The 15,684-nt window shown below is 42.3% G+C and overlaps 1 protein-coding gene across 1 annotated transcript in view; it reads left to right on the top strand.

Annotated features, from left to right (window-relative positions):
• The window catches only part of ZSWIM8 (zinc finger SWIM-type containing 8), a 104,165-nt gene that overhangs the window by 29,052 nt on the left and 59,429 nt on the right, over positions 1-15,684 (top strand). The window contains exon 2 of the mRNA XM_069980599.1: positions 12,238-12,391. Within this exon, the coding sequence (XP_069836700.1) occupies positions 12,238-12,391 (154 nt within the window). The remainder of the gene's footprint in view (positions 1-12,237; positions 12,392-15,684) is intronic.

Raw genomic sequence — 15,684 nt, 5'->3', positions numbered from 1 at the left:
TCAGGTCTGGTATGGCATAAATTTGCATTGTCTGACGCTATTACCTACCTTTATGGTGAGTTTTGCCTTAGACAATATGCAGACTGATTATTGATTCATTGTGCAAATATGTTTATATTTTAAGAATCTAAACACCATGTAAAAAGATTCAGACAATGCTCCCACATGTAGAGGAATGTATTTGGCCAAAACCATGCTCCCATTTCTTCAGCAATAAGGCCTTATTCCTGCCTTCCTGTGGACATTTATGTATACGGAGGGTGCCCAGATTCAAAGATTTAAACACTTTTCGGTTCTTCTGGCATCATAATGATGGGTTTCTCGGACTCTGACATGGACTCCCTCTTATGGTGATATTGATTCATTGATTTGGCTCTCATTCTATTTTCATTACCTTTTGTCATCCTTTGTTTTGCGTCCATAGGTCACAGGTACACACACTTACACACAGTGTTTATGCTTTTACTTTGGTTTACTTATTGTGGGCCATTTTTACTGGCTGTAGGAGGGGTCACAACATTAGCACATGTCCGTATGTTCTGGTTCGTGTTTATTAGACATGAACCTCTGTATGTTGTAGTTTTAATTGTTTTTATTATGTATGTCCTGCGCTTGTAGTTTTATTTACTAATAAAATTTAATGGTTTTAACTTGAGCATACAGTTTACTATATCATTATCTGTAAGGATGTGCCACCCACTCATGTATGACATGGCTTTGTGTTCTTTTTTTGGGGCATCATAATGATGCATATGATACATGATGCCGGGAGTTCCGATAATCTCTTCCACTGCACACCGTCCATATATACAGTAGCTGCACAGAAAGTGGGAATAAGGCCTTAGACTGATCAATTATCAATATGATTTGTTCATAAACTAATAAATCATGATGATAATAAGTGGTTAGTGAAATGTGACGTCTTCAAGTTTACTACCTAGGGCAGGAGGACCAGTAAATATGGCCCTGGGTAGGACACATTTAAGGAATAAAAGTAAAGTGAGCACCCCTAGAATTAACAAATAGCCCTATCTCATACAATGTGAACAATATTTTCCAGTTTGCCCTGACAGCTATAGACCTTGAGGAACTGCTGGTAATTGTAGTTCTTCCGGCAAAATCCATTTTATTAACATGCTATGCTTCTTAAAGCATACTGTGCTGTAAACAACAAAGTCTATGGCGCTTGCGGCAGCAATTTTTTATCGTATCCTGCTGCCCCAACTAAACACCCCCATACTAGACCTTATACCACCATACTGTGACTGTATAACACCGCTATACCAGACCTGATACCACCATACTGTGATGGTATAACAGGGCTATATTGGGGTACATGGGAATTACTGGTTGGTTTTTATTCAGTGTTTTATACGGTCACATAAAGTAATATGAGGAAATTCACTACAGAGTCACTACAATTCCCAGTGTGGTCTGTTTATGAAGCCTTTGTCCCCTTTTATTATTTATTTATTTATCTATTGTCCTCTTCAACTTTGAGTCTTGGAAGGGGTGCACCCCCCCCCCCCCCCCCCCCCCCCCCGGGGTAGTACTGATATTACAGGGGAGGCATAGTATAAAAAAAAAAAAAAAAAAAAAAAAAAAATGCATACTCACCTGTCGCAGCAGAGTCCCCCATGTTCTTTCTTTCAGCTCTGTAATCGGCTACTCTCTTTTTTTTCCCGCTCACCGGCACGCAAGGGACGCTGTCACACTGGGGAGCAGGGAGATAGAGCAGCCTCTTGTGACCGAAGGTATTATGCTGGGGCCAATGGCTCCCTGGCTCTGTTAACTGTGAGATTTCATCAATAATACTCACATTTAAAGGGCCAGGGCAGGGTTTGTGGCACCAGGCACTGGCCTTCTGCAGAGGCCAGCCACACTGTTACTGCAGCCACTGATGAGGGCCGGTGCAAATGTGCGGCAGGAAATTACCGCAAATAAATGTGCCAAAGGGATGCAGTGCTTTCCTTGCAGCACTACCACTATGTTCTTCTGAGACTTCCACCGATCGAACACTTGTGGCACTTCCTTGTCTTAGACAAGGAATAAATAAAAAAAAAAGACAAGGAAGTGCCACAAATGTCCAATTGGTGGGATTCAGACTTGGGTCAGTGCTGCTAGAAAAGCATTGCACCCCTTTGGCACATTCATTTATGGTAATTGCCGTAATGGGCTTAGGTTACAGTAGTTACAAATAGTAAAAATAAAGCTGTAAATCTGTTTTCCAAACAATTTTAGATATTATACCTCCCAAGGTTCTGGATTTAGCATTATAATATCCATTAGGATCACCACCATACAGCACTAAGTTGAGGTTAGGTCAGATCACATAACAAGTGATGGTAACATGGTCATAATCACCTGTTACAAATGACTAGCAATACTATAAGAGCTGCTTCTTGGAGGGGAAACAGAGTTAAAACTACCCAAGGGGCTGGCCTTTTAAAAATGGAGAAGGAACAACAGCTTCCTAAGAGTCAGTCAATTGTGGTGAGTGTGGATGACAAGTTATTGTGTATGCGGGATCCCGACTGTCCCTCTGATGGCAAATATCAGGGTAGAGAATTGTTGGGTATGTTGTAAGGAGTGACTTTCTTCCTTGTCCCCTGAAATCATACACACTTGAGAAGTTCTTCCATGCACAGTGGGGGATAGAAACATGTGTCTGTGCCCAGTACTGCAGCTCAGTCCTATTCAAGTGAATAGGACTGAGCTGCAAGAGTAATACTCATTAAGGGTATAAACCCACACACCGTATATGCAGCAGATATGCAACAAATACGCTGCATATACGGTGTGTGGGTTTATACCCTAAAGAAGAAGTAGCACCAGTGAGTAGCGAAACCCTTTATTTTGCTGATCAGTAGGGGTCTCATGGGTTGACTCCCACACCCAGCCAATGTATTTTGAGGTCTATCCCACAGTTGTCAAACCTGCTGTCCCCCAATGGGAAATATCATGTTGCTACAACTGGAGGATGGCAGGTGTGACACCAATGATATGAATGGGCTGTTAGTGTGTTTTCCTTGATAAGTGACCTGCAAGTTCCTGTAGACCCATCCCATAAATGCCGCACACCCAGTAACTAAACACAAAACACTTATTTTGATGGTAAAAATCACTTTATTGGTAAAGTCTCAGGAATAAATCATGTGACCACATTAGATTCTTGCTTTAGTCTTTTGATGTTGAATGGGCTTGCTGTACTCACCTATTGTATTTAGACTGTGAGGTGCACTACAAATGCCAGTATGCACAGATGTCGGTAAATTTTGGGATGGGTTAGGTGGAACTGTGGCCTCTACAGTAAATCAGGGAAGATGTTATCCTGATTTATTTTTTGAGCGATGTTTGGGCTCATGCCCTGGAGGAAGCAGAGCGGCTATGGGAAGCAAATGGCGCGGCAGTTGGGGCATTGTGTGTTATGCTGGAGCCAGGGGGATATGCAGGACGGATGGTATACATGGCTGCACGGGAGGACTGTCACCTGCTCTCCAGCCTCTAAATCGTCTATACAGATGGTACAAGACAGGTTGTCCTTTTGTTCTATAATCCTAGATGGTAGGCCTTCTATTTGCTGGGCCCTGATGGTTTCCCTCTGCCTCGGCCTCCTGCGCCGTGATGGGGAGCGGCCCCTCTCCCTATGCTGTTGGGGTGACCGGCTCCTCCATGGCCTAGAAAGATCACGGCTTGGCCTTTGATGGGATGGTGATTGGCTCCTCTCTCTTGGCTGATGGGGTGAGCGGCTCCTCCCTGATGTCCCCCAGCTGCGCCTCCTCCTCCTATGAGTAGTTGCTGTAACAAAAAATGAAAGGTTATAATAAATCCATTACAGCTCCCCCCACCCCACGGTGACAGAGATATCACTTACCTCTAGTAGCAGCCGCCTGTCTCCTTCTACTATCACCTCTATTGCGGTGATCCCGCTGACGCCCACTCATTTTTCTTGCGCAAAAAAACAGAGTAGCAAAAAAAATTCTGCCTCTCTGTCAGTCAGTACTGGCTTCGGTAAAACCTCCACTGAAGAACTGACACCAAAATGGCCGTGCTCAGGAATTTTCTAGCTGCGTGTATGTCATGATGACATCACTGGATTGTGATGTCATATTCAACACAACTTTATTGTCACAGTAAACCTCCCTCTGAGACATTGCTCTGTAATAAAGAATTGCCTTAGCATCCATTTACACAGAAAGATTATCTGCCAAAGATTTGAAGCCAAAGCCAGGAATGGATTTGAAACTAGGAGAAATCTCAGGCTTTCCTTTATGACCTGATCTCTGTTTATAGTCTGTTTTTGGCTTTGGCTTTAAATCTTTGGCAGATAATCTGTCTATGTAAATGGACCTAAGTTGCCCATACAAACCAATCAAAGCATAGTTTTTCCAACAGCGCTTTAGAAAGCCAAACTGTCAGAAATACTGGTTACCGTAGCAACCAATCCCAGTTATGGCTGCACTATGGTTGCTATAGGCAGCAGGATTCCCAATATAAAAGCTTTGATTAATGAGGCCTGACGATGCTTCCATTATGTCTGGAATCCTGACACATATGGGATAAAGAATACGGTTGGGTTCACACCACGTTTTTGCAATCCGCTTATTAAGATGGCACACTGACCTTCATAAATGTAAATCCACAGTGAAGCTAATGATTGGGAATGTTACGATAAGTCATCAGACTCAGCCATTTATGTGTGGTCCAGACTGGAGGGGATATGCCCCAGCACTATCAACTTCTGGATAAAAGCCACTATTAATACCGTGACTGTGTACATCCCTTGCTATGGTTATATGTATTGTCTAGCTTTATATATAATGGGGGGAACATGTATGTACACAAGCTTTCCCCATGAGCACTACAGAAAAAAATATCTTATGGTGTTTACTGAGCAGATACAAAGTTTCTTTAGTAAAAAAATTATATGGAATAAGTGTAATGTGGCATCGCACACACTTTGCCCCTGCCTAACAGTTCCTATTTACAAATCTGCAGTCTTCCTATACTTATCAGCTGCTGTATATCCTGCAGGAAGTGGTGTATTATTTTCAGACTGACAGTGCTTTAATGTCATGCTGTTACTGACAAAATCTTGCAGTTGGTCGATACAGACAAGGCCTTCGGCTAATGTGAGAAATGATCGGTATTAAAGGGGTTGTCCGGCGATAAAAAATTATTCACAGAATAACACACATTACAAAGTTATACAACTTTGTAATGTATGTTATGTCTGTGAATGGCCCCCTTCCCCGTGTTTCCCCCCACCCACGCTAGACCCGGAAGTGTGGTGCATTATACTCACCGCATCTCGTGTCGTCCACGGTCTCCGATCCTCAGCAGTGACGTCTTCTTCGGGAGGCCGGCGGATCTTCCCGAGTGCCGGCCGCCCTCTGCAGCGTCATCCGAAGCTCAGCCGCGATTGGCTGAGCATAACTGTGCTCAGCCAATCACGGCTGAGCTTCGGATGACGCTGCAGAGAGCGGCCGGCACTCGGGAAGATCCGCCGGCCTCCCGAAGAAGACGTCACTGCTGAGGATCGGAGACCGTGGTCGGCACGTGACAGGTAATGTATAGCGCACCACACTTCCGGGTACACGGGTGGGGGTGGTGGGACACGGGGAAGGGGGCCATTCACAGACATAACATACATTACAAAGTTGTATAACTTTGTAATGTGTGTTATTCTGTGAATAATTTTTTATCGCCGGACAACCCCTTTAACAGTCCATGAATCATTCCATACATATGAACAGGGCTGTGGAGTCGGAGTCGGAGCTAGTTTTGGCTGGAGTCGAAAAAAAAATGTACCGACTCCAGCTTTTTAAAAAATCTTTAAAAAATGTAGAATTGAATTTTGATATGAATTTTACAAGTTTTGCTCATGAATATATACTATGAGCAACATTCTAATAGGACACTGGCCCTGTTACATAAGTAGGGTCATGGAAAAGTTGTCGGTCACTATTTGGCAGTTTGTTTCTGAGCTGGAAGAGTCCATTGTGTGGGGGGAGATCTGTGCTGTTCTCTTCCTGGATGCTGGAAGACTGTATATGAGCAGCAGTGTAATATGAATATATTCTGTGTAATATAGAAAAGGAGGAGAAGACATAAGTAGTGTAGCAGTAACCTCTGTCCTCGGTGTGGTGCTTTCTCTCTGGGAGAAGATTGTGTGTTTTTCTTTAGTGTTCTATGGCTGCAGCTGTGTGTGTGTGCGCGCTATGGCTGCAGTAGGCTGTGTGTGTGTATGCTATAGCTGCAGCAGGCTGTGTGTGTGCTATGGCTGTAGCAGGCTGTCTGTATGTGTGCTATGGCTGAAGCAAGCTGTGTGTGTGTGCGCATTATGGCTGCAGTAGGCTGTGTGTGTGCTATGACTGCAGCAGGCTGTGTGTGTGTATGCTATAGCTGCAGCAGGCTGTGTGTGTGTGTGTGTGTGTGTGTGCGCTATGGCTGTAGCAGGCTGTCTGTATGTGTGCTATGGCTGTAGCAAGCTGTGTGTGTGTGTGCGCGCACTATGGCTGCAACAGGCTGTGTGTATGTGTGCTATGGCCGTAGCAAGCCGTGTGTGTGTGTGTGTGTGTGTGTGGTGTGTGCTATGGCTGCAGCAAGCTGTGTGTGTGTGGTGTGCGCTATGGCTGCAGCAAGCTGTGTGTGTGTGCTATGGCTGCAGCAAGCTGTTTGTGTGTGTGTGTGTGTGTGCTATAGCTGCAGCAGGCTATGTGGGTGTGCGTGCTATTGCTTGCCTCCACAGTGACCTTCTATATCATTGTATGACCCCTCTCTATATGTCTGACCTTCTGTATGGCTGACCTCTATATTACAGGGATATGGCATTGTTAGCCGTGTTTCTTTAAGTATGGTGACTATTTAGTTAGAAACATAGAAGACTGTCAGCAGGAAAAGACCACCTGCTCCATCTAGTCTAGTTGTGAGTAGTTCAGGACATAGAGGCTGGAGACTGGCTGCATCCACTGCACACACAGGAGAATCTGCTTTATATACAGTATTCCTTTATTCACTCAGAAGTCGCCCCAGGATCATGTAGGACATTAGGTAGAAGCTGCTGAGCCAGTGTGATAAATAACTCCCCTGGTATATGACCGGCCATTTATGAAGGAGTCGGAGTTGGAGTCGGTCCTGATAAAATTCAGGAGTTGGAGTTGGAGTCGGAGCTGCGGCTTACCGACTCCACAGCCCTGCATATGAAGTACCTATCCACAAAGCCCAGGTGGCTGTGCTATACATAGGCAAGGGATCAAAAAGATAGGAAATAAAATTCTATACCTGTTTTCCATTGAATTACATAACAAAGATGACCAGATTGCAACATATAATTTTTTGGCGTCCATGATGGCAGAGACTACTAGGCAACACTGAAAAGCGAAAAAGAATTCCATCACTCACATGAGTTAGGCTGGGTCCACACTACGTTTGTGCAACCTGTTTTTTCATCCATTTTTGCAAATAAAAAAAACAAAACAAAAAATCCCTGGATGCATTTGTGTGCATCCATTTTGATCCGTTTTTCCGTTGACTTCCATTATAAAAAAAAAAAAAAAAAAAAGGATCAAAACGAAGGTCAGTAATAAATTTGGTGCATTCCCCCCAGAGTGTATAAAATATGCCTCCATCTTTCCCCCTACTTTTTTTTTTTATTAATTAATTTTTCGTTATTTAATATATATATTTTTTTATTATTATTTTAATTTATTTTTTTTATATTTTTTTAGTGTTTGGTATGGTGAAGTGTGTTGCTAGTATTCCTCTTTTTGCTCTCCTGGTCCCAATCAGGGTCAAGGGGGAGCGAAGGAGGGGGATTGGGTTGGTTGAGAATGCAGGTTGTTTATATGTTTAGTTATTTATTCTTGTTACTTTTTTACTCTTTAACAAAGGGAAGTATTGGAGTGTGTATGTATATATCAGCATCCCCGCAATTCCTGATCTTCCTGATGGGTGATATACCTAGAAGGCGATTTGTGGAAAGTAGTTAAAGAGAATCTGTCAGCACCTTTTCGGCTTCTGAGGAGCTGACATTGTGAGGAAGGGGTGTGTGTGTGTGTGTGTGTGTGTGTTAGTGTGTGTATTACCTTTCTTTTTCTGGTAGCTGCTGTACTTTTTCCATAATCTGTTCTGTAACTTGCGGCACAAGTGCCAAAGAGGAGTCTTGGTGCCGCACTTGGTCCCGCCTCCAACTACCTCCTCCTCCCAGCTTCACCTGAATATTCATTGGGGGCTGGCTGCGGCCTTCCTGGCGATGTCATCTGACTGCAAAGGCCCCGCACACACTTGTCAGTTTGCGCATGCACCCTGGCTCTGTGCGGCGCGCACGCTCCTGAAAAACAATTTGCGCATGCGCCATAGAGCATCAGAGCGGCACAGGCGCACTGTGCGCATCAACTGAGAGCATAGGCCCCGGTCCTCAGCGCGACTGCGCCTCTATGGCGCATGCATAAATTGTTCGTCGGGAGCGCTCGCGCCGCACAGAGCCAGGGCGCATGCGCGAACTGACAAGTGTGCGCAGGGCCTTTGCCGTCAGATGACGTCGCCAGGAAGGCTGCAGCCAGCCCCTGATGAATATTCATGTGAAGCTGGGAGGAGGAGGTAGTTGGAGGCTGGACGAAGTGCGGCACGAACGTGGCACCAAGACTCCTCTTTGGCACTTGTGCCGCAAGTTACAGAACAGATTATATATATAATATATACAGTGGTGCCTTGGATTACAAGCATAATTTGTTCCGGGACCGTGCTTGTAATCCAAATCCACTCTTAAACCAAAGCAAATTTTCACATAAATCACAGAAATGCAGACAATTGGTTCCACACTCCAAAAATAATTATTTATTTTTCTGAATAACATGCAAAATTAATGAAACAAACATTCAGAAACAGCAGAATATGTGATATTATAGGTTACTGTACAGTAATGGAGAGGATGGGAAACACAAGGACTGACAGAGACTGCAGGGGGCATGAAGGAATGAACAGGGCAGATGTGTGGGCACAGTATAGCAGCACTCTCTGTCCGGGGAGAGAGGGGTTACAGCTATGGAGAGATTACCTCCACAGTCCTGTCCCCTGATGCAAGCTGGGTCTGAGTACAGGGCTGTAGACCCTGCTATGCAGACCATGCCCCTCCTCCATGCGCGCTCCCACAGTACAGGGAGCTCTTAAACCAAAGCAATGCTCTTAAACCGAGTCATAATTTTGAGAAACTGTGAGCTCTTATATCAAAACGCTCTTAAACCAAGTTACTCTTAAACCAAGGTACCACTATATATATATATATATATATATATATATATATATATATATATATATATAAAATGCCTCAATAGACACCCCAAAAACTGCTTGTATTTCAGAATGTTTATTTCACTATTTCAGACATATTTTGTTGTGGTTAATGCCACAAATGGCACCAAAAAGCACAAAAACCTAGCCGAATGTACAGTTTGGCTTTTGAGCTCTTCTTTTTACTTTAATAGGAGAAAACCACTTTGCTTACCCATAGAACCTCCCTATAGAAGTGACGTAACGACTGGCCATCAGCTTGTAAAAACTAATGGAAACTACCCTACCCATCAGTACCTGAGGTTACAATTAGGATAAGGCCTCATTTCCACGTTCTGCGTTTCACGGACGACACAGATGTGGAAGGCCTGTAGTGGAATCACGCACCCCCGCAATATGATGCTGGGAGCGGGAAAACTGTATGAATATGCACAGCATTGTAACGAAGCAGTCGTGCAGCTGTGTCATTACAGTGCTGCACGTACTTATACAGTTTACATTTTGTTCTTGAGTGAAATCCACTATACAAATACATATATATATATATATATGTATATATATAAGTTAGGCCTACTATGTGCCCTCATATAGTATATATACCTAACTGTGCCCACATAGTATTAGGCCTCTCTGGGCTGAAAGAAATAGTATGCAGTCTCTGCCTTTCAGTGTAAAGACCTAAAAACTGTTGTGCACTATTCAAGCTGTATTGCCTAGTCATTGGGTGAAGCAGGATAGTGGAAGTGATGTAAAGTTACCTGAGCTCATTGCCTTCTTGCTTAATGTCATATTTTGTCTCATGAAAGTTATACAGGGACATGTCAACAATTTTTTTGGGTCTTTGTCTCACTGCTGAGACCCTCACAGATGAGCGGGGATAAGCATGTGGTAGGGCACTTCAATTCTGCTGTCTATTGAGATAAATGAAGACTGGGAAGGAAGTGAAGGGAAGGGAATTCTTCTAATCTTTTGGGGTCTCAGCCACGAGACCCCAACTGATCAAAACTTTGTTCCAGTGATTTGTTAATTTTTTTTCTAAATAACAGTGCCAATTTAAAGGATAACTGCACGGCCTCCATGACGCTTCACTAAGGGTAAATTGTATTATGCTAAAACAAACCATTTATTCTTTTTTTCCTCAGCTGTACAACATCACAATAGTGGATTAGGGGCCTCAATTGGTTTATTGGAAGTGATAGGTTTATTTATTTATAAAAAAACAAAAAACAAAGATGGTTACTTCCTCTCAGAAATAAGAACCCTTTAGCCAGAGATATTGCAGTGTTCAGTTAAATTGGGTCAAGCTGCCATACTAGACACCTGGCCAAATGTGATGGTGTTTGTGGAAGAAAGCAATCTAATATAACCCCTTCAAGTGTGTCTTGTGTGTGCCTACTAAACAGGAGTGTAGCCCAGCTGTGCTACTGTGCAGCTGGTGACATTTTATTGATAGTGGTTTTCAATAATATAACAGGTTCAGCAACTGAGGCTCCGGCGCAGATGTGAACATAGTGTTTTTCACATTATGGGTTTACGATTTACCCTGGCGAGATGTTTTTTTTTTTTTTTTTTCCCCTTTCTTTTTTTCTAAAACTACACTTTTAATATTGTTGTTAGAAAATGATGATATGAGATGGACCACTGTGTCTGAGACCCGCTGTGATCAGGAGATATAGTGGGGGAGAGAGCGTGGCAGCTGATTTAGACAATGTAGCGACATGGTTAGAATTAGCCGGTCAGGAGGTACACCCGGGGAGTGGATTTCGCTGCTGCCGCACTCTCTTCCTGGTATATCTCAGCAGGTCTCACAATTGAACATCATTTTTGTTGAATTTTATGCATTTTGGAAAGGATTACAGCAGTAGGATGGGGAAAAACTTCCCAATCCTAAAAGTAAACAAAAAGCACAGAAGAGCTTTGACAGTTTCCCTTACAGCAATGTAAATCCATTAGACATATGACAAATGTTTGGAAATGTATAGAGCAATACTACAACACAGTAACTGTTATCTTCATTGAGTTTTGCTGTGTTCTAATATCTCCACTTATGCAGGAAGACAATTGTCCAGCTCCACACTATTTGCCTTAAAACAGTACTTTGTGATGAGAGAGAAGGAATGGGGCTCCAGTCCTGGGGGAATTAAGCCAATGCCTCTGTATTTTTTCAAATTTCTTTAATGATTCCCGTTTTTCATAAGTGTATTTCTCTATCTCAGTCAGTCAGTTAATCTTGGCTATCCATGTGGTTACCTTTGGGGGGGGGGGGGGGGATTGGGGTCAAGTCACTATTTGGCAATGTTTTTCCTAGCCATAAAAATCCTGGGAAACTGTACTGTAATTTCCCTCATCTCCTAAAGGTCACCAAAGAGACAGACCTGTACAGTGTAGCTCAGCAGGCAGTGTAATTTAGTGTTGGATGCCTGTTTTTAGAACCTTTAGGTCATTGATCTACTGTTTAAAGACCAATATAATTTTTTATTTTGTAACATGAACATTTCATTCAGTCATAATGCAAAGAGGCATAAATAATTTAGCCTCAGCATGTAACTAAAGTAATGAAGAAGAAGAAGTAAAACAAATAGAACACACCCATACTAAAAATATATGTAATATGGTCTGCCAGGAAAGACAGAATCCATTGTTCTCCATAGTTTTCCAGCTGTTATCGGTTTAATCTTGAATAACAGGTATCAAACACTTATTGTCTAGTTAGAGTGTTTTGTCTATAGTTTTATGGTGTTTTACATCCGATCACATTAAATATTTTACTACTATTATTTATACCTATGTGTGACCCACATTACATTACCTTTAGGTAAAGTTTGAAGCTCAATTTGTAAAACCATTAGACCAGTTTACTATGTAAAGTGGAACTTTACATAGTAAAATTTTTGTACTTACAGTATTTATTCCTCTTTACATTGAAACTGTTTTGTTTGTATATAGATGGATTTGTGATTCCCCTGGTGGAACTGTCTGCAAAGCAGGTGGCATTTCACATTCCGTTCGAAGTGGTGGAAAAAGTTTACCCCCCAGTCCCAGAGCAGCTACAACTGAGGATTGCATTCTGGAGCTTCCCAGAGAACGAGGAGGATATAAGGTGAGTTCTTTTTAGTTTATATGTTTATCTGAATACTTGAGATGCTTTTACCTTCTTTAGAAATGTGTGTGATCAGACTAAAGGCCCTGTTATATGGAGCTCGCCGAACAATCAATCGCTAGCTATCATCGTTAGGTGTGATAGGGTTAAAGGGGTAGTGCGGCGCTAAGAAATTATTCACAGAATAACACACATTACAAAGTTATACAACTTTGTAATGTATGTTATGTCTGTGAATCGCCCCCTTCCCGTGTCCCACCACCCCTGCACGTGTACCCGGAAGTGTTGGTGCATTATACATTACCTGATCCGTGTCGCGCATGTCCTCTATCTTGTGCCAAACGTCATCTTCGGATGCCGCCGTCCCTAGTCACGAATCGCTGCCGCTGTCCCTAGTGCCAACCGCCTTCTGCAGCGTCATCAGATGCTCAGCCGCGATTGGCTGAGCACAGTTATGACGCGGCAGAGGGGGGCCGCCATCAGGGACGGCGGCAGCGATTCGGCCGTCCGTCCAAAGATGATGTTTGGCACAAGATGGCAGACATGCGCTACACGGATCAGGTAATGTATAATGCACCAACACTTCCGGGTACATGTGCGGGGTTGGTGGGACACGGGAAGGGGGCGATTCACAGACATAACATACATTACAAGGCTGGGTTCACACTACGTATATTTCAGTCAGTATTGTGGTCCTCATATTGCAACCAAAACCAGGAGTGGATTAAAAACACAGAAAGGCTCTGTCCACACAATGTTGAAATTGAGTGGATGGCTGCCATATAACAGTAAATAACTGCCATTATCGCAATATAACAGCCGTTGTTTTAAAATAACAGCAAATATTTGCCATTAAATGGCGGCCATCCACTCAATTTCAACATTGCGTGAACAGATCCTTTCTGTGTTTTTAATCCACTCCTGGTTTTGGTTGCAATATGAGGACCACAATATTGATACTGAAATATACGTAGTGTGAACCCAGCCCAAAGTTGTATAACTTTGTAATGTGTGTTATTCTGTGAATAATTTCTTAGCGCCGCACTACCCCTTTAAGCAAGCACATGCCCAACACGAAATCGGTAGATTGTCACTGATCGTGATCTTTCAACATGGCGAAAAATAATTGTTGGTCTTGTGCTAATAATTCGCCAATCTGTTTGGGTAACCAGTCTTTTAGTCGTTTGGGGGGAAAAAACAACCATTTCCTCTAGCGGCAAATGATTAGCGACCATATAACGACCACAGAAGTATCGTTCATAACAGCAGATGGTTAATTTAATAACATTAGAATTGTTTGCTAGAAGCATTATCACTAGTGGTCGATTGGTTTAGCAGGTTTTTGCATAATAATCGCTCTGTGTAATAGGGCCTTAATTTTGAAATTGTAAGGTTGGCTTCTCATCAAAGTTTGTCCTCCAAGGCATGGATGTCAGAGTCTGCTACCAACAGATCGGCACTGCTCTATTCAGTTCAGTGACTGTAAAACTTCTGGCTCGAACTGTAGAGCACAGCAAACCATTGCTTTTACTCCATGCCAAAACACATATACGATTGTAACATTACACAGATGTAGTCACTAGCTGACAATGTTTTGGGTAATTGCATTGAATGAGCCCAGTGCCCATCTGAGGACGGACTCATTGGCAATCAATGTGGAAATTTTACCATAATATCTGTGACTATGATATGACTGAAGCCCAGATACTTTTACTTGATCGCCACAGATTTTGAAATGTGTAGAACATCAGTGTGTGCAAATCCTATTACTTGATGTCTTTTTGCTAAACCATCTCTGTACATTGTGCCTGTCACTACAGTTTCATCACAATATTAAGGAATCCCCACACGTACATTATCAAAACATTATCAGAAGTGCTAGTCTGAGATATCTGTATCATTTTAAATACATTACGGCAATTTATCTCTTCTAGTCAGATTGCCAGTGGCCAGTGTCTGGGAGGGGATGAAACTTGTTCTAGATTTTATCTGGAATTCTTCTATGTTTATTATTTTACACAGATTGTGCATTCATTTGGATGAGTGGATGGGCCTCTCTTTTTCTGTCATTGACTGATTCTACCTTGGCATAATCATTCTGTCTATTGATCCTTACCCCTTATGGTGTGTTTACACACACACATTTATCTGACAGATTTTTGAAGCCAAAGCCAGGAACAGACTATAAAGAGAGGGAACATGTCATAAAGGAAAGACTGAGGTTTCTCCTCTTCTCAAATCCATTCCTGGCTTTGGCTTAAAAAATCTGTCAGATAAATCTCTCTGTGTAAATGCACCATAACTCTATGCATCAGCATGATTATTTACCTTTAAAATGCGAGATTTTTTTGTGGGCTAATGAGCATAATTCTCATGCTGTTTTACGTGTAGTGTGTTTTTACTGTGTGAGGGTCCATTTACACAGAAAGATTATCTGACAGATTATCTGCCAAAGATTTGAAGCCAAAACCAGGAATGGATTTGCAAAGAGGAGAAATCTCAGGCTTTCCTTTAATCTCCACATGTTTGACCACTGGGGAGAGGGTTAAGCTGCTGCCAGATTTTTCTGCTTGCAGTTTATCTCCTAGAGAGCAAAGGGATTAAGCAGTTGAAATCCAACATGACTGATCCTTCTCTCTCCTGACATCTCTAGTTGAGGGAGAGTCAGGAGACAGCCATACATATTAGATAGCTGTCAGATTGTAATTTACTTCTATTTAAAATTCTCATGTTTTCCAGTACTTATCAGCTGCTGCAGTAAGTGGTGTATTGTTTCCAATCTGACACATTGCTCTCTGCTGCCACCTGATATGGAGAGGGGTGGCAGCAGGGAGCACAGTGTCAGACTGAAAAGACTACACCACTTCCTGCAGGACATACAGCAGTTGATAAGTACTGGAGAACTTGAGAATTTTACATAGAAGTAAAGTTTGTGGAAAACTTGTTTTTTTTAAATAGAAGTAAATTGCAAATTTATATAACTTTCTCATACCAGTGGATTTGAAAAATGTTTTTTTAACCGGAGTACCCCTTTAACTTTTTTCCCCGTTTTTCTCATATACAAATACCTGTATTATCAATCTTTTTTATGGTTCAGTCAGTTTTATTAAAAAGCACATGCATCAAACATAGTAAATACCTCCTTTATATAGAATTACCAAAACAACTGCCATGCTTTAGAGATGCATTAGGTGTTTTAGACCCTTTTTGCACCTTATTGTTTAATAAAGTGTGTAGCTTGGACTGAAAGGTGTGTGGTGAATGTGCCAGTGTGCACTTGTAAAGAAAGCCAA

The sequence above is a fragment of the Dendropsophus ebraccatus genome, chromosome 8 (assembly GCF_027789765.1).
Source record: "Dendropsophus ebraccatus isolate aDenEbr1 chromosome 8, aDenEbr1.pat, whole genome shotgun sequence".
Lineage (NCBI taxonomy): Eukaryota > Metazoa > Chordata > Amphibia > Anura > Hylidae > Dendropsophus > Dendropsophus ebraccatus.
The sequence above is the reverse complement of the archived record's forward strand: the minus strand, read 5'-3'. Positions and strand labels throughout refer to the sequence as shown.